The 19784-nt window shown below is 45.4% G+C and overlaps 1 protein-coding gene across 1 annotated transcript; it reads right to left on the bottom strand.

Annotated features, from left to right (window-relative positions):
* Window positions 1-3163: 3163 nt before the first annotated feature.
* On the bottom strand, window positions 3164-11486 carry SNX5 (sorting nexin 5). Its single transcript, XM_010077700.1, has 12 exons — window positions 11382-11486; window positions 10764-10874; window positions 10069-10180; window positions 9618-9741; window positions 8898-8993; window positions 8023-8128; window positions 7868-7943; window positions 7012-7051; window positions 6837-6923; window positions 5598-5757; window positions 4781-4866; window positions 3164-3729 (listed from the first exon to the last, which is right to left on the bottom strand). Exons 3-12 carry the CDS (start codon window positions 10140-10142, stop codon window positions 3682-3684), a joined length of 897 nt encoding a protein of 298 aa, XP_010076002.1. The 5' UTR covers window positions 10143-10180; window positions 10764-10874; window positions 11382-11486; the 3' UTR covers window positions 3164-3681.
* Window positions 11487-19784: the final 8298 nt, after the last annotated feature.

The following is a 19784-nucleotide window of genomic DNA, read 5'->3' on the forward strand; positions in this document are numbered from 1 at the left end:
TTAAGTTAACTTTAACCCACGACACATTCCCCACTCGAAGCCTAGAATTCTAGAAGCCTTCCACACTAGAATCCCTCCAACCTAGAAGCCTTCCACCCTAGGAGCCTAGAAACCTAGGAGCCTTCCACCCTCGAGTCCAAGAATCCTAGAAGTCTTCCACCCTCGAGGCCAAGAATCCTAGAAGCCTTCCACCCTCGAGGCCAAGAATCCTAGAAGCCTTCCACCCTCGAGCCCAAGAAGCCTAGAAGCCTTCCGCCCTCGAGGCCAAGAAGCCTAGAATCTTCCGCCCTCGAGGCCAAGAATCCTAGAATCTTCCGCCCTCGAGTCCAAGAATCCTAGAAGCCTTCCACCCTCGAAGCCTAGAATACTCGAAGCCTTCCACCCTCGAAGATTTCCGTCCTAGGAGACTAGAAACCTTGGAGCCTTCCACCCTAGAAGCCTAGAATACTAGAAGCCTTCCACCCTCGAAGATTTCCATCCTAGGAGCCTAGAAACCTCGGAGCCTTCCACCCTAGAAGCCTAGAAACCTCGGAGCCTTCCGCCCTCGGAGCGTAGAAACCTAAGAGCCTTCCACCCTCTGAGCCTAGAATCCTAGGAGCCTTCCACCCTAGGAGCCAAGAATCCTAGGAGCCTTCCGCCCCAGGAGCCTCAAATCCGAGGAGCCTTCCACCCTAGGAGCCTTCCGCCCCAGGAGCCTCGAATCCAAGGAGCCTTCCACCCTGGGAGCCTAGAACCCTAGGAGCCTAGAATCCTAGGAGCCTTCCACCCTCAGAGCCTAGAAACCTAGGAGATTTCCAACCTAGAAGCCTAGAAACCCAGGAGCCTTCCACCCTAGGAGCCTAGAATCCTAGAAGACTTGCACCCTAGGAGCCTAGAATCCTAGAAGCCTTCCACCTTCGAAGCCTGGAATTCTAGAAGCCTTCCACCCTCGACGCCTAGAATCCTACGAGCCTTCCACCCCAGCTGCCTAGAATCCTAGAAGCCTTCCACCTTCGAAGCCTGGAATCCTAGAAGCCTTCCACCCTCGAAGCCTTCCGCCCCAGGAGCCTAGAATCCTACGAGCCTTCCACCCCAGGAGCCTCGAATCCGAGGAGCCTTCCACCCCAGGAGCCTCGAATCCGAGGAGATTTCCAACCTAGAAGCCTAGAAACCTTCCACCCTTGGAGCCTAGAATCCTAGAAGCCTTGCACCCTAGGAGCCTGGAATCCCAGAAGCCTTCCACCCTCAAAGCCTTCTGCCCCAGGAGCCTCGAATCCGAGGAGCCTTCCCCACCCTCGGAGCCTAGAAACCTCAGAGTCTTCCACCCTAGGAGCCTAGAAACCTCGGAGCCTTCCGCCCTAAGAGCCTAGAAACCTCGGCACCTAGAATCCTAGGAGCCTTCCAGCTTCGGAGCCTAGAATCTTAGAAGCCTTCCACCCTAGGAGCCTAGACACCTCAGAGCTTTCCGCCCTAGGAGCCTAGAAACCTCGGAGCCTTCCACCCTAGGAGCCTAGAATCCTAGAAGTCTTCTACCCTCAAAGCCTTCTGCCCTAGGAGCCTAGAAACCTCAGAGCCTAGAATCCCAGGAGCCTTCCAATCTCGGAGCCTAGAATCCCAGGAGCCCTCCAGCCCCCCCACAAGCCTAGAATGGTTTGGGTTGGAAATGACCTTAAAGATCATCAAGTTCCGCCCCCCTGCCATGGGCAGGGACACCCTCCACTAGCCCAGGTTGCTCAAAGCCTCATCCATCCTGGTCTTGAACACCTCCAGGGATGGGGCATCCACAGCTTCCCTGGGCAACCTGTTCCAGTTCTCACTATGAGTGTGGTGAGACAAGTTCTTCCTTATGTCTAGTCTAATTTTACCCTCTTTTAGCTTAAAGACAGCAGCATATAATACGCAGCATATAATTTTTGTAAGACAGCAGCAGTAGGATGCTACTTCTCCTATGCCATAGGCAATAGGTGCAGAATGGCATGAAGCAAGTGTGGCTTCTGAGAGCCACAGCACACTGGGAGAAGCTGAGCCTGGCACAGCTGGCACACCAGCAGAGTCTAGGATGAAGCAGCCAGAAGCAAGGGCAAGCAGCACAGTGTCTATTTTTTAGGAAAAGATAAAGCTTTACCAGCATGAATTGTCCACCTTGGTATCACTAATTGCTCCAGCACAAGTGGCTAGGAGTTTATGAGATCTGCCACAGGCTACCAGCTCTGTTCTACCGAGGGGCCACATATCCACAACCAAATGTGCCTGCTGCTGGAACTGAGCTATTTGGGCAGGAACTCCAGAAACCTTTATCAACCACAAGCTGAAATTGTTCCTGTCAAACAAAGGTACAAGGAGACAGAATTCATAATTTTTTCAGCTAGACTGCTGCAGGACTGTACAGCTGCTAAGAGCTGGGCAATTTTCATGGGGTACCAAAATGAAAAAAAAAAGCAGTCCACAGAAAAGTAAACTATTGAACAATCCTTAGATACTGCCACAGAGTTGCCCATTCTCAGAGCTGCTCTGGTTGAAGCTGCTTCAGGCAGTCTGCCCAGAGCATAGCCACATAGTCTCCTTTGAGCACAATTAGTCACAAGAAATTAAGCAATGCTCAGATACTCTTCTTACCCAGAAAACTGCCTTTAGAAGGGTATGGCTTGCTGACCTGTGTCCCCATATGTCAAATGATAGCAAAAGATGACCCTGGGTTTTATAGGCTGAGCTGCCTCAGCTATGGCAGTATAGGCCCAGTTGGCCACACTAAGTTTAAAGAGATCTATCTTACCCAAGACCAGCAAGGGCTACAGTTCCAGAAGCCCTTAAGTTTTAAACAGCCTCTTCTTGCTAGCAAGAGGTGTAAAGATTGACAAAATACAAAGCATTGGAAAGTAGCCTGAAGGAGTCCAAGCCATCTATACATCCCAATGCTTTTGAAAGGCTTGGTTTCCTTTGTGTGCAGCATATAGGAAGTAAAAGTTTAAGAGAGCTACTCTTTTCAGCAAGATGATCTGAAACCCCCACATTTCATCTCAATATCCATTCCAAGAACAATCCTACCAAGTCAAATATTTATCTCTAGTCCTCTGAGTGAAGAGCTCCAGGTGATGAGTAATCTGTGATAGTTCTGTGCCTAAAACATCAGTTTGTCATTTTACATCCCACACAAAATCTTGCCATACAACAGCAGCTTGTTCTATCAGACATCTTTATTTACTGTATTGCCCGAGTGTACAAATACTGAATGTAGTTATACAAATTCAAAATATGTTGTAGTAGAAATCTGTCTGGGAAGTGGAATGTTAAGGTATTTTTACTTTATAAAATTACTACTTACATAACTCACTCCCACTTGCAAATTTTAAATATATCAGGGCTACGAAGAGACAGATTACTTTATGGTCCTGCAAAAAAGGAGTTCTCAGAAAACATTTTCTGCTAGATGAAGTCAGTCAACAGCAAGTTGATTTCTTACATTTGACTCATTTTGAGTTATCGGTCAATGGGATGTTAGCTACATCCAGAAAATTCATACACAATTCATCTCTCATTTATACCACAAAAGTCAATGTATCACTATCAACATATTTAAGCATTAGTCAAACAGAATCTCAGTGACAATATTTTAAGCTAATAAAGTCAAGCCAATAAGTCACCCCTGGCCATTGAGCGCAATTGATGCTTTTCTTTTTCTCCACATTTTCAGAATAAGGCGCCTTAGTTCTTGAACAAGTCAATACAGCTTTGCAGGAGAGAGACATTGTTCTGGAAAGGAAGAGAGTTAGTTTCAGATTAGTATAACTGATAATTTCAATCCTGCCTTCCACAATGAAGTAGCTTACAAAATAGGAGCTTCCTGGTCCCTCCCAGGATTTTGTAGCCTGTGACAATGCAAGAGAGCTCATACTGCAAAGACAAGCATTCAAGCAGTAAAGCATCAAAACCAGGTCATACACCCTGCAATTTGCTTCTTCCTGCAGGCATGCAGCCGTGACTTGCTTTATAGGAAAGAGGTGCAAGAGACAGAGTAGTTAGTTTTTAAAGTGGGACAAACTCAGAATCACTGTCAAGCCCTTTATGCATCACATTCAAGCTCAGCACTGAGATGGCTACCTGTGATGAAGTTCAGGGCTCTCAGGCAGTGTGAAATTGGACTTTCCTTCTTCAAAAGCAGCTGAGGGTACACAGTTACCTCTTCCTGAGGCTTCTGGCTTTGTTCTTTACACTAAATTAGGAAACCCCATAACCTGTGTACACTTTCCTGGATTAAGCTGGCAGTGCATCGGGTGGTCTCAGCAACCTGCTTCAAGCCTGCTCTGTGTAGTTTGGCAGAGGCTGCTACAAAGCCAGTGTCCCCCTTCACTGACAAGCCAAGTGAGAAGGGTTCACAGCTCAACCACAAGCTGCAGAATGTGCTCTCACTTCACTTGGGAACACTTGAGGCAGCAGCTGCCCCTAGATGCAGGAGGGGTCAAAACCCACAGATGAAGCTGCCTCACAGGAAGTTAGCCAAACTGTTGTGTACTACCTGCAAAACTGAGACATCTCACTTGTAGAGCAATAGGCTGATGTCCTACAAATGACAGGTTGAAAACAGACTTTCTGCACAGGGCAGATAAGGCTATCAGCATTTGCTCTGTGTGCACTACATCTGCAGCTTTCTACTGCCTTTCCTTCCTCTCTTCAGATCTCAGCTAAAGAGCCCAGCTGTTCTATTTTACACTTCCTAGTTTTAAAGGTAATCCAGCAAATCCTCCAAGTTACGTGGTACTCACTTCTCTTAAGCTATGCCTGTGAAATTCCAAAAAGAACACACCTTTGCATGTTTTATTTCCAGTTCTGCCATTTCAATTAGGTTTTTGCGGAATGCTGCTATTCTCTTCTGTTTGAAGCTCATCAGTTCTGCAGGGAAGAAAGAACAAAGATAAGACAGATGTACAAAGAGTGACTGAAGTTTCAGTAATGCCCCTTGTATTTCATAAGTTCTGCTGTACAGCTCTAGTTATAGCATTTGGCCACAAAAAGGTTCAAGAATTAGCCTCGCTGTTTCTAGCCAGAAGATGCATCCATCCGATGACACTGCCATCTTGGTGAGGAAAGAGCCAGCTTATCTAAGACAAAAAGGTTTTGTAGGAAGACAACTGGAATAAAGCAGAAACAAGCACGCAAGCTCTGTGAGAATACAGAACATGTAAAAACCAAGAACATTAAAGCAGCAGTATGCAAGCATGCTTCTTCTGGTTTATATTGTCCAAAGGCATCTTCTAAGAACTAGGGTGTGAAACACTGTAGGAGGCATTCAGCTGTACCAGGACAGAGCAAAACCTGTCTGCACAGTTCCAACTGAGATAATGAGAAGCCTGAGCAGTTACCTTCAGGTGGAGGCTAAGAACAAAAGTTCAGTCTGGAAAGCAAATAGTAGGGGCTTATAATTAAGGTTGGTCTGACACTGCTCTGCTTTGGACAGCCATTCTTAAAAATATTTAGTTGCACTAATTTTACAGGCATTTATGCTACTCCAGGATGACTAACTTGCTTCAGCAGTGTTCATAAGCCTTCAGCAGTTGAGGGTTAGATGGAGACCTGGACTGCATCAAGAACCCCCTTCAACATAAGTACAAAGCTTGCGATACCTTGTTTTGCAGATTCTGAAATCTTTTCGAACTTCTGACAACAATCCTGTTGATGTGTCTCAGCCAGCCTGACATCCTTGCTCTTTAGTCTGGCTTTATCTAGAGCTTTGTTTGAGTTTTCATAGTCGACAAGAGCCCTTGTACGTCTGTACAGAAGATTCTGAAAGTAGAATAGTGACATCAAAGCCTTAAGAGGACTACTTCCCAAAATGATGTTACAACTACCTCAGCAGCAGGAGGTTTCACTTCTTGCAGCACCAGACTCTGCTTTTTCCAACAAGCTATTATAACCTGCTATGCTCTTAGCATACCAACAGGAGCCTTTCACCAATGCAGTGGCAAGTACTCAGGACAGCCACTTGTGCCTTAGTCAAGGAAGTCTGAGGGCTACTGTAGGCATCACCCTCCCTTAAAGTAAGTTTATCCTTCTATAAGGTGGGCCTCTCCACCAAAGAGTAACAGCAATTTTTTAATCCCCTCACTCTCCTTTCAGTAAGGGCTACACTATCACTTAATTCATTGGAGATCTGACAGTGACTGAAGCTGTACAGATCTCAGTGCCAGTTTCCTTCTAATCTAGCAGCAGTGTGGTCTTGGTATCTGAACAGCAGTATACCGCACAGAGCGAGCCGGTAGCAGCTGTCCCTGGGTACCTGGTGACATCAGGGGTATGACACTAGATGAAGCAGCCTATCAGTCTATACCTAGATATCATTTCTCAGTGTAGTTGCCCCCTTGCCAAGCCAAGTATTGAGTATGAGAGTTTCTGGCAAGGCTTTCGCAGTTACAGTCTACCAAACCCCTCCCGTGAGGGCTATTGGAATCTGGACTTCCATGTTACCATATATTCATGATAAAGTACTTCAGTAGTTGGGCTTTACTACAGGACTTTTCACTAGTTATCACTGGTTTTACTGACAAGTTGTGAGTATTCAGGCAGGGGAAGGGTTAGAATGCTGCTTCAAATTCAGCTTGCTCAAACTTACAGATATCTAATGAGTTCTTCCTCTCTACATGCCAAAGAAAATCTGGTCAGAGATCTTTAAAAGCCCTTCTGTAAGTGGGCTGCACTACAGATAGCCAATATGTAGTTGCCATATTCCGCTGTGGTTTAGCAGTGCCAGGTTTCTTAGGCAAGACATGGGTCCCCCCTCCTGTCTTCTTAAAGCATGAAGAATACCACAAGTGAGTCATGACGACCATAATAAAACCAAGCTTCAAAAAGAAAACTGTTCTTACCTTAGCAGCTTCTATATTGAGCATGTAATATCTCAACAGCTCAGAGAGCTTTAAGTCTTCATCAGACGAAACTCTACTCTCTACCTTCTGCAGAAGAGATCAGATAGTTGGTATGTAACAGGAAAAAGCAACATCCAGATTCAGAGGTTCTTTCCCCCCCTCAAGCTTCTCTTACCCTGAGTTTCTCAAAGAGCTCAGCAACTTTCAACAAGTACCTAGGGGAGAGGGGCAGGAAAAAAACATAAGTCTTAGATACTTCTTACTCTAATAAGTGCCAAGGTCAATTGCCAGGAAAACAGAAATCTGAAAGCTAGTTTTCTCCTGCATACAGAGCCAGATGAGGGCTTAAAAAGAACTCAAAGACTGGGACAAAAAAGGTTCAATGGAAGAGGTGCTGGATTCTACTCTACAACTAGTACAGCCAAGCAGCTAGATACCATTTAAAGTAACAACACTAGTGCATAAAGGTCTCCTGGAGAATTTCCCCATTGCTACTCTCCAAGACAGATGAATTGTCTTGTTTATTTAGCTACATATGCTGCTTTAAGAAGGCCTTGAGCAAAGTTCAGAAAGGTGGATGAATTCACCTCAGGAAAGCTGACCAGGTTTCCATAGCTTAAAAACCCTACTGTTCTGGAACTTCAAAGGTCCAGAAGATAATACAGGCCTAGTGCAAACTATGTATTTAACAGCACATTAAAACACAAATGCATAACCCCTTTCACCCATATTCTCTGGGAATTTGTGACCTGAAAAAAATTCAGGGAGACTTCTGTTTAGAAGGAGCTTGGATGACCAGCACAATTCAGCTCTAGGGCACAACTTGCAAAGGATCAGCTAGTTAAGAGTCAGACACAGTTGATAGTTTTAGGTCTGCTGCAGCAGAAATGTCAGAGGAAAGAAAGCTCCAACGCCACCTGCATACAACTCAAGAAACTCAAACCAGCTATGACTCAATCCCCTGGATTTTACAAAAGGAACTTGATATTTCCAGACTCAGGATATGTTTATGAACAATTAGAATTGCTTACCTTTTAATAACTGTAGGTTCTTCTAATGCCAGGCTGTTCAAGCAAGCTGAAGTATAAATATAGTCATCTGCAACATCTGCAAGAACAAGACAAGGTTTTCAGGCTGAAATCAGCAAGACTGCAAGGTCTTTAGAAAGGTCTTTGAAAAGATTCACTTTTATGAGATCTTGTCATCTTATCTGCTTTTGCACATGCATCCTTGATTCTGTTGTAGTAGTTTACAAGAAAAGTCTTCTCTTGCTCAAAAAAGTCTTCTACTTCCTGAAAGAGAGTATGTCCTGTTAAGCCAGTTGTATTACTGTACAATACATGCTCTTCCCTATTTTGCAAACGGCCAAAGAAATGTGGCCGCAGCCATGAGCCAGGCTAGAGCTCAAGACAAGACCCTGAGCGAAGAGTTTGACAAACCAAGCTGTTTGGCATGTTTCTTCTTCATAAAGTGAAAGTGGACTTGACACTCAATTATTCAATGCTGCAGGTTTCCTGAAGCAATCAGTAAGTTGGTATCAGAGAGCCCTTAGGGCTAGCAACTGGCAGAATTTTATTTCCCAGGCCTGCCGCAACACAGTAGCTTAGCAGTCAGCAATTTACAAGCTTTCTTTACATCCACACCAAACATTATACGTAATGTTTCATGACATTGTGTTTAGGACAGCAAATCTATTAGAAAGAGCTACCATGGCAACATAACAGAAAAGCTGTTACAGGAGTCTTTGGTATTTGATCTCATCTAGTGCAACCAGAAGCTCACAAATCATGTTTGTTCAGAGCTTCAAAGTAGACAAAAGCCACAAGCTCATTTGCTGAAGGTGTAACTCTTCCCCAACAGTATCAGGTGTTAAGGCAACTCTTGTACATCTGCCAGAAACTTTATATATTTAAATTTAACAGCCTATAACTTCAATGTCTTTTTTCTATAGAAGTAAAAATTAATATAAGCCATTCCACCCAACAGCAATAACAAGGAAGGTTAGCATCAGTAACTGAGCCTCATGCACAGGGTAAACAAGAGGTAAACCCACTGCCTTACCTTGACTCCAGAGAAGAGTACTTCATCAGCACTCTTTACCACACTTTTTAAAAAGCCACCAAACATCTCTTTTGTGTTTTTCCTCCGAACACTCAGCTGCAACAGAGAGGCCAAGACAGCTTTAAAGTCATCCCAAGGGGAGAAGAGTGGCCTTTTTTTTGACACTTGCAGTGTCGCAATATCATTTATATCTAGCAAGTGATAATCGCCAGGTTCTCCATAATACCCATATAAGCTGTACAAAGCTGGCTCATGGAGCAAATGGCTTGACTAGAAGTTGTTCAACTGTTCTGTGCCACAGATTTTTCCCATTCCCAGAAACAGCTCAGTTTCTCCTTACATATCTTGGATCAACATCCATCCCTCGTAACTGTTACAAAACAGATGCAGTACCAACTTTAATACACCTCCATTCTTCCATTTTAGGACCACGTAATGCACAGCACAGGTACACCTAAACCATATTTGTTCCTAAGATGTGAAGACTTACAAATTGGGCTTCCTAACCAACTTGACTAACATTAAGAAATATTGAGACTTACAGTAGAAAAAGGTCTAAAGGTCAGGCTTTCATCCTTTAATCATCTCTCAAAAGTACTTGCGATATCTGCTTGCTGACACTGCATATAGATTTGCACAACATTCTGACTGTGCCCAGAAAGTGACAGCACTCCTAACACCTCCCCTCACTCAGAAGGAATACAAAATAAGGTGTCTTACATCCTGGTCATACTCCAAGAAAACATGAAAATTGCGATCTTTGCTGAGCACAGGATGAGAAGAAATCCGCTGAAGGAAGATCTCATGTGATGATACAGTCTTCTTGAAGACAGCAAGGTATTCACTGAAAGGGAAGAACAGACTGAGATCCTCTCTTGTACCAGTGACTTCAATATACAAAGAATTGCTTTAAGTTTATCCAGTGAAAATAGTCAACAGTACATTTCTGAAATAGCTAGCTGGTGATAGAGAAGCTATTTTCAATCTCTTTAGCTAGGAAGTTTTCCAGTTTGAAAGAAACTTTTGGCAACTCCCCAGCTCTAGGATTTTAAAGATTATACAAAAACAATTGACAAAACAGCCACACTCAAGCTCAGTTACCACCAAATCAGCTGCTCTCCCAGGAGGCTTCTCTAAGTGCCCCTCTTTTCATTAGACTTATTCTACTTACGCTTCTAGTTCTTGCTTCATTTTGGCAAACTCTTCTTTTGTCATAGACACTTCTCCTTCCCCTAGCTTCTGCATCTTCTCTCTGGGACCATCAAAGTCAGGCTTTGAAGGTGCTGGAGGTATCTAGCCAAGGAATTGGTTAGTGATAGATGCTAGGTAAATAAAGTTTTCCAAAACTACTTCTAGCCTTCTCTGGAAGGAGGCCCTTTTGCATAGTCATGGCAAGCCAGCAAGGCTCTGCATCCAGGAATTCTAGAGGCACCTTGTTCTGCCCCCCCACCTCTGTACTACCCTTGCCACAAGAGGAAAACCAACCAAGAAGAACAGCCTCTGTAATCCACCCCATAGCCAGCCATCCTTTGTGGCCCACAAAGCCTCCTACAGAATCACGATAGGAAAGAAAGACTATTTAATAGAGTACTTCACTGTGTCACCTTCAGGCAGATATTAATACCACCATAGAGTCAGGAACTCTCAGAGCATCAAGCTTTCTTTGCTGTTCCAAGCTATAGGGAAAGTTAATATAGAGCCACACCACTCAAGTTGTTCGGGAATTAAGGCAAAAGGAGGCAGAGGGAATACTTGAGTCATGAAACACTAGTGGTACCGGTAAAGCAGCCTTCACATCCTTACTGTTAAGCACTTTAAGTCACCACAGTCTTTTGTTTAGAATTACATTTTTTAGGAAGAACTTACAATGAGTCCCGCATACTCTTCTGTTTCAGTGAGTGTATCATGCAGCCACACAAAGTCTTCGTGCTGTCTTGTAACTGAAAACTCAGGGCTTTGAAAAGCTGGCAGTGTAGTCTGGAAGAGAAGATATAGAAGCCCTACTGTTTTGTAAATTAGTGCTTTTAGAAACAGTTCTGTCCACTTCCAAAGGAAGCTATTTTGCCTAGTAAGAGCCTTGCCTACTCCCTTTTAGCTGAGCTGGCACTCATTCGAAAGCCTTACTACTAAGGAAACTATTTAAAGAAAAGGCACTGTTGTGGAACAGTATTAATGCAGTTTATTTTGTCAAGTTTCACAGTAGCTAGTCTTCCCAGCCCTACCCCCAGCCTTCTCATGTCAAGCTAGGATTCCTCAGCAAAGCCAATCCAGTGTTATCAGCTACCTTGTCTCTATTTAGAGAGTGTTCAAGTCCTGGGAAATCTCTAGTTTCCACACATATATAGCCTCAGGCCACCTTGAAGTACAAGGGCTCCATCTCATTAGATTTCCTTCATCACCAAGCCCATCTTTACAGGTGTTTCCCAAACACAGAGATTACTTGCATAACATTTACAAAGACCACTTTCTACCCCACGATCTTACCTTAGTATGCACAGTGAACTTCACTCTGTCCTTTTCACTTAGGGCATCAGGTATATCAATTTGGAGAGAAGGATCAACATTCAGGTCTACAGATACAGACCTCAGCTGCAACAGAATGCACAGGATAAGCCTTGATCAAGCATCGAGCAGGTTCAGTGAAGCTAGACTAGTCACCAGCTGTCAACAAGAACCACACTGCACTAAGCAGCCGCCTCCAGGAACAGCGCATACGAACAAACCCAACAGCCTTGACGCTACCTGCACATCAGTGTGACAAACCTTCCCATCCAAACACAGGAAAGGAAAAAGGCTCGATAACTTAAAGTCTGACGAACCAATTGCTAGAGTTCACGCAAGAGGTATTTGGGAAGTCTTCTCTCAAAAGCAGTATCCTCCTTCCAGTACTTCTTCAGCTTGTTTACTTGAAGCACATCAAGCCAAAGCCCATTATGCCATTTAGAAAATAGCAACAACCTTAATAATTCTCTCGTCATTATCCTGTGCCTCCACAATGGGTGGCAGAACAGCTTGTAAGGGCCTAGCCTTGTGATTTGTTTCCTCCCCCTTAGATTACAGCAGGTCTCTCATCTAAGGAAAGAAGAATTAAGTGTTTTTATCTGTTACAAATAGCAGGCCATGGGCAAGAGCCTGATGCTTCCTCACCAGGCCCAGATTGGTCACCACTGCAATTCTGATCTCCCAAGACTACTGGAGATGTTCCAGTAGCTGTTCTGACAGCTCCAGAAGCAACATTCTCTCTGATCTTGGGGAACAGAGGGGCATAAAACCTTTCTAGGCTCCCATAAAGTCTAAGAGACAACTAGTTGCCAGAAACAGGACTGAAACCCAAGAACACTGTGGCACTATCACTGCATCTGCTTAATCTTTTTTTCAGGATACCTGGCATCATGTTATTCATTGCTACTAGAACGCCCATTTGCTGTTAAAGCCCCGATAAACTGCTATAAGAACTAGCCTCAAAGATATCCGAGCTTTGCAAAAAGCTGTTTATCACATCTAACCACAAGTCTCTTCCTAAATTCAGGTCTCGTCTTACCCTTTCTAGAGAGCTTTGTGTCTGGCAACATTAACAGTATTTGTTTCCACGCAGAGCAGCCCAGAAGAGGTTTCTCACCACACTATGTGAGGGACCCCTTACAAGAGACCTCCGAGAATATCAGCTTCAGTGAACATCAGACTGGCCTTCCCAGGGCTTCAGACAGTCCTTAAACAGAGCCAGCATCTTCCTTTGGGGATTTATTCATTCCAACAGCTTATACCCAGAATATAATTTCAACCACACTTACACTTTGCTAGAGCACGTTATAAGCCACTAACATCCTCAACCCGTACTCCTACTGAAATCCCTCCCAAGGACAGTGCTTGCTGACTCAGAGCACTCAAGGCCCCGACGCTCAGCATGCCACCCCACTCTGGGACGCCAGAGAAGGGGCCAGGAGATTCAGCACAACCACCAGCCCATTTCTTCCTCTGGGTTACAATATGAGCTTCCTTTATCAAGTTGTGCTTCACTGCAAGTGCCCAACCATTGAAGACAAATGGCTTCAATCCCCTATGTGACCTCAGAAGCAAGCAAAGAAGTTTAGGCATATACAGATTACTAAGATTAATGCATACATCCAGTTCTTACATCAAGTAGAATCATGTATTTAGATACCAAGGAACACACTTTTACAAGCTATTAGACACTAGTGGTCACCAGCTTGAATCATAGAATCATTAGGGCTGGAAGGGACCTTAGAGATCATCCAGTTCCACCCCCTGCCATGGGCAGGGACACCTCCCACCAGCCCAGGTTGCACAAAGCCTCAGCCAGCCTGGCCTTGAACCCCTCCAGGGATGGGGCATCCACAGCTTCTCTGGGCACCCTGGGCCACTGCCTCACCACCCACACAGGAAAACATTTCTTCCTGATGTCTAATCTAAATCTACTCTTTCAGCTATATTCCAGCTTTCATCTGTGTTCCAGCAGCATGAAGGAACCTTAGTCTATCACATTATGGTGGTTTCTGTGCTATGAACCCTGTTTTCTAAGAGGCTCTCCCTTCAGTGCTGCCTGTATACCAGCCAGGAGCTTACCCCTACCACCTGCTAAGCACAACAAGTCTCAGCGCTGAAGCCCACAAGCAAATGGTGCCAGACAGCATCTGAGCAATCCTGTCATATCACAGATAGCTTGAAGGTTGCCTTAAGCTTCCGCAAAGCTGCAAAAGAACTGTTGAGAGGCTGCCCCTTGTAAGGTGAAACTCTGCATCCAAAACCCACCGTGGCTATTGCCTTGGCAACAAGCAAGGACACTGAGCTTACAGAGCACACCCTGGAACACAGTTCTTCAGGATCCCAGCACTGCTCGCATCTGAATGGACAGGGTGGGACTCCCAACACTACAGAGACTCCAGCAGTACAGTTGCTTCTCTCCAACCATGTTATGGAACATATTATATCCCCTTCCAGCATGTGATTCTAGGTCCTGCTAGGAAGGCACAGATCAAACAGCACAAAGGCACATGGTTTGGAGGTCACTGACCCTGGTTGAGGCAGAAGCTGCCCGATTCAAGAACAAGAGGAAGCACAGGTAGAAGGCCACTGTTTAGACATTAGTTTCACTGCAAACACAGCTTGCTGTCTGTTGCCAACTGAATGAAAGGCAAGATGGTCAGGGTTTTCCAGGCAGATAACATTAGCAGCCAAAGCAGTGAGATGCAGACCCCAGTGTTTTGCATCCTGCTTACTTATCTTGACTGTCCAAACAGGATCAGCAGTGCTAACAATATGAACTGCTGAGTCTTGAAAGCATGATAAGCCAAAGGAAACTGCTTCCTCTCAGTTAAACTAAGGATTACACAAATCAGCCCATAATGAAGTTGACAAATTCAGGACTAAGCAATGTCGAAAAACTAACCCATGATTAGCTGCTGCCTGCCCACCCCTCGATGCCTAGCAGTTGCCTGCACAAGAGACAGGCAGGCACAGACACAAGACCGGTACTGCTTTGTCAGGTGAAAGCAGTTCACACATTGCAGATGTTTCTCCCCTGCACTAGCACCATAAACTGCAGAGGCAGTTGGGCAAGAACACAATCTACAGCTTCAACAATCGCAGGGAATGTTACCGCAGGAGAGCTTATTGCCCCAGCAGGGCCTTATTTACACAGAAGCAACTGGGAGGCAGCAGCAGCACTCAGCTGTGCACCGCAGAGCAGTATGTGCTAAACGTGTGTCTCGAAGTATGAGACCAGCCTGGAAATAGTCAAACACACCCTGTACACACAGATGGGATTCTGCCCCTCAGGACTGCATGAAGCCACTTGATAAAAAAAACAAACTCGTACCTCTCCTACCCTAAACATCTGCTGTAAATGTACATGACCCAGCCCATACTTAAAGGCCACTGCAGGCTCAAGCATCAAGTATATCTCTGTTTGAAGGCTGCACAGGATTCTCATGACTACCCTTCCAGAGACTGGTCTCCAGAGAGAGACCTGAAGCCATATGAAATAGAGGATAAAAAAAACCACTGGTCTGCTCTAGTCCTGTGAAGGTCACTGCAGGCTGCTAACTGCAGGCCAGAGACCTTTAGAATTACCCAATCACAGCAGCAAGGCTCAGACTACAAAGAGAACATTCACACTGTCTGACTTTAGGAGGACAGAGTGCTTTGTTTTCCTAGAGAAAGGGCTAGGGCAGCATTTCTCCAGTGACTTGGAAGCAAGCAGCCCCCCTCTTGTTACCACAGCTCTCTAAGGCACTAACCCAGTGCACCTAGAGTAGACGTACCACACCAGCCTCTGATCAACACAAGCACTTGCTCTGGCAGTGTTACAGCTCATCATTCAGGGCCATCCCTCCTGCATTCTAGCATTCCACCATCCCTCCTACACCCATAAGGACCAACTCGCTTATGGTCACACAAAGGCTGTGCAGAGCAGAGACATTAAACTTTCATCTCCAGGCCTCAGGCTTGTTCCCTTATCACAGGCACCCAAGCCAAGGCCTTCCTAGGAAGCCACTCCATCTTAGCTCTCTGGCCTGTCATGCCTGGCAGCTCCCTCACAACTGAAGGCATTTCTCTGCTAGGACATCACTGCTTCTTCCCTGCACTCCCAGCAGCAGGCAAGAGAACTGAAGTTTCCCCATCCCAGTTACCAGAAAGTAGTCTGTCACCCCACATCCTCAAGGGGCTATCATTCAAGCTCAGCAGCTGGTAAGAGATTATTCCTTACTTGCAGCATATTGCCCACAGAGATACAGAAGATGGTGACTCCTGGAGCAGCACAGTGGGGAAACAGCTGGGTTGGGCTACAAACTGAAACACTCACCCAAGCCCAGCGCAGTGCTCCCACTTTCACCTCTCATTTCCCTTTCTCAGAAACAGCTTAGAGGCTTGTGGTGTGCAATGACTACAGCAACTGTTACAGCCACTCTGATGCCTTCCACTTCTAGGCTCCTGCCCCTTTAGTGATTTGTATTGGGATCCCCAGGCTTTGGGGATTCAAGGAAATTGTTCCCTTTACTGAAAAGATATTGTTCACCTCAACTGTCTGACCTGGAAGTTGGAACAAGACATCAAGCAGAGCCCTCCAGAATAACCGACAGTCATCATACTGATTAATGTTCCTAGGCTTCACAACCATAGACTAAAATAGATATTATGGTACTAATTAGGACACTACCATAATCACCTGATCTGGAAGCCCAAGAGAAGAGACAGCAGAGAGCATTACTGTGACCAATCCAGGTGGAGTTTTACAGCACTTGCTTAGAGATATTAAAGAAAACAAAACAACCAAAAGATTTGGATCATTTACATACAATCCAGTGACAACAATCAGCTACCCAGGCTTCAGCTTGACAGACATAAGTTTCTGGTTGGGCCTCACCCAACGCAAATACATCTTCATGCTTGCAAGCATCCAGTGGAAGGAAATGCCCTCAGCCACTGAAGCTGCTTAGTTCTGTTGAGCAGCCTGAACTGCTGCTTTTAAAGTTATGCCCTCCACAGTTTTAGCATCAGTTCCAGATGACTCAGTGTTACTTCTGCATTCTAACAAAAGAATCTGCCAGTGCAAGCAGCTGTGTGCAACAAACTGCTAGCAAAAGTAAGAATCCGTGGTTGTTCTCCAAGCAGATTAATCCAGGGGTTTTCCACTTAGCCAGGCTCCCAGAAGAAGCAGGGAGCCCTTCCACAAGGGTTTACATGTCAGAGTTTTCTGCTTATTGTCAGCTACCTTAAAAAAAAACCTCTCCTCTTACTGATCACCTCCCTGCTGTCATTCAAGCAGCAGCCACAAACAAGACTTCAGTAGTAATTACATCTGCCACTATCCAGCATCCATGACTTTTCATAGAGCAGTCTTTCTAATTAAACCAGTTTAAGTGGTCTCCAGAGAGCACTAAAAGATCGTGATGTTTTCTGGGAGTTTATACAGAGTCCTCAGTTCCCGAGGTCCTTGTTTTGACACCCAGGAGTTAACCAGCAGACTTCTGCAATATCTGGCCAGCAGATATTAGAGGCATTAGTTGCTGGAACTATGTTTCATCATTTTCAACACCAGTAGCTTAAACTCTCCATTAATCAAGATCCTAAAAACATGTCTGAAAGTACACTGCCCACATGCAGTGGTAAAGAACCAATACAGTAGATGTGAAGCCTTAATTTTGCAGCCTCCATGACTGTGTTAGCTCTCTGACATTCAGCTGGAACAGTCCTGAAGCAGTCCAAGTTACATATAACCAGGAAAATTGAACCAGTCTTCTTGCACACAGTCTTCATGTTATTGATGCTGTAGAAAATGCTTTCCTAGATTTGTGACTTTGGACTATGGAGCTCCAGTGAGGCAATGGTTTAATTATTTTGCTTAAAACAAAAATAAAGAAAAATAGCTCAATTTAGTCACATTGAAATGGCACTCCTCACCAAGTGCAGTGCTTGCCAAGTAAGCAGAAGGCAGCCTCTATAGCCAGAGCACCTGTTGCCACTGGCTGTGCAATAAGCTGGCACGATCACCTAGCTCTCCTGTCAGAGGGATCTCTGCATCCCACTCTGCAGAAACCAAGCAGTGACACACCTCCTTTCACGAGGAGGGACCTGTAGGAAGGACATTATCAGTATTCAAGGACCCCATATTCCGAGCAAAAGCTTCTCTAGCCACCTTGCTCCACAGGACACCTCCACCCAGCCCACTGCTTCCTCAGATCAAGAGGTGAAGCAAGAGCTTTAACAGGGCAGGCCAAATCCACCCTGCAGAACACAGCCTATGGCTAAACACTTTTTAGCCCATATGCCATCTGTAACATGAAGCATGCCCAGCTAAAATGGAAATTGTGCAACAGAAGCAAACCCCTAAGCCCCAGTCAGCATCTATAAGAATGTTTTTTGCTGACCAGAGCTGGTGGTAGGAAGCCTCAGCAACACAGCCTCACCATGCTCACTTCACCTCCCATGGATCTGAAACTGTGTCATTAGCCCAAAGTGCTGGGCCAGCTTCATGGAGGCTCTGTGCTCCTGACAGTACATTATCCTTGTCCAGTAGCCTTCACCCTGCCAGCAGTTAATCTCCCTGCATGCTTTTAGGCCCAGCAGCATGCAGAAGCCGTTTTCTTGCAGAGCATAAGCAAGATCTAATAGGCCCTCATTCTTTACAGAACACATAGCCAAAATTCTCTAGCACCAAGAACCACTCACTGCTCAGAAGCAACAACAGCAAGTCCCAGGCTATGACACACCATTTTGTCTCCCACTGACCGTTCTGAAAAAGAGAGGCTATAATACTTACTCCCACTGTTTTGATCTAAAGCAGTCTAACTGCAGACTGGAGCCTTGAAAACACTACCAAGCCACTGACATTAAGAAACACCAGGGTGTTTGCACAAGTTTAGCTAGGCAGTCCCACTACTCGCTTCACTTTCTGAAGTACCTTTTCCTTCCCATGACAGATTACACCATCTTTCCCACCGCACTTCCAATCACCCTTATCCTACCCTCCCTTCCTCTTCCTACACATCCTGACCCTCTCCTGCTTCATCACCTCAGGGTCAGTTTTTAGTTTATACTTACCAATGATTCCTGTTCAAGGTTAATATCTAATGAAGCTTCCTTTACAGACACAGGCTTTATCTACTGGCCACACACCAGTTCCATTTTGCTGTTTCCTTACCTAAACAGCAACAGACAAGATAGGAGTATTTCCATCCTCCCCCAACCCCCCACCGCTGCTGGAATCCCAAGACAGCCCTGCTACCTGAAACAAGCTAGTTAATCTTTGGCCACTGAGCATTAGAGCTGAAGCTATGCCAGCCCTCATGGTGGGAACATTCTCCCCTGCACCCAGTATTCCCATCTGCTAAGTTAGAAAGAGCACAAACACTTCAAGTTACCAATTGCTGCAAGACAGTTGATATTTTACCTTCCCCTCCACCCACCACCTGCAAGGTCCTGCAAGCCTATAAAGACTTGCACTCAGTATTCCCAGATGGCAGATACTTTGGTAGTTTCACATACAGCAGGAAAAGGTTAAAGCACTGGCTAGCTCACAGTTCAAAGCAAATAACTAGAAAACACTAATTCAACAAACTTTTGCTAGTTCTGGTGGCTCAAGACTGTTTTAAAAGATTCATATGCAAGATAAAGCAGATGAAAGGAAGTTATCTTAAAAAGTTAAAGACAGGTATATTAGCTGACTTGAGGGCTAGAAACACACATCTTCTAACACAGACTGGAAAGAGTTAAGCACCCCCAACAGCTTAAAACACAAGTCATCTTCCTGCAAGAGAGTTAAGCTTAGTCACAATGCAAAACTACATTCAGATGCAACAGTAGGAAAGTTAAACAGGCAGCTCAGGGGCTGTTCCAGGGCTGCCTTACCCTCCATTACAGGTGTGCTGGGGGTAGTTATTAAACCAGGCAGACCAGGCAGATTAAGGCAAGCAGCTTGTCCAATATGAGAAATAATTCCAAGCCCTGTTGCATATATACACACATTAATTCACAAAGTTCCTGTTTTAACATTTAATTTGCATTTTCTCGGAGAAGTTGTCTTGAGTAGCACCCCACGCTCCCTCAAAAGACAAGAAGAAGCCTCCCTGGCACTTAAAGCTTCAGCACTACTGCAGAGAAACGAAAACCAAGTGAAGTCAGACACTAATTTGACAGCCAAAGGAAAGAGGCATCCCAGCTGAAGGGACAGCTGACAGCCTCACTAACACAGGGCAGCCGGCCCGCTGAGGAAGACGGAGTTTAAACTCTTCCAGCCCTTCATCGCCAGCGCCCAGCCGCAGGTCCGGCCGAGCGGGTCCACCTCCCGCATCCCCCCGGAGCATCCCCCAGTGCTGCCGGGGGGGCAGAAGGCGGGGAGCCCCCTCACAGCCCGCGGGGGCAGCCCGG

The sequence above is a fragment of the Pterocles gutturalis genome, unplaced genomic scaffold (genome assembly GCF_000699245.1).
Source record: "Pterocles gutturalis isolate BGI_N339 unplaced genomic scaffold, ASM69924v1 scaffold7448, whole genome shotgun sequence".
Taxonomy (NCBI): domain Eukaryota; kingdom Metazoa; phylum Chordata; class Aves; order Pterocliformes; family Pteroclidae; genus Pterocles; species Pterocles gutturalis.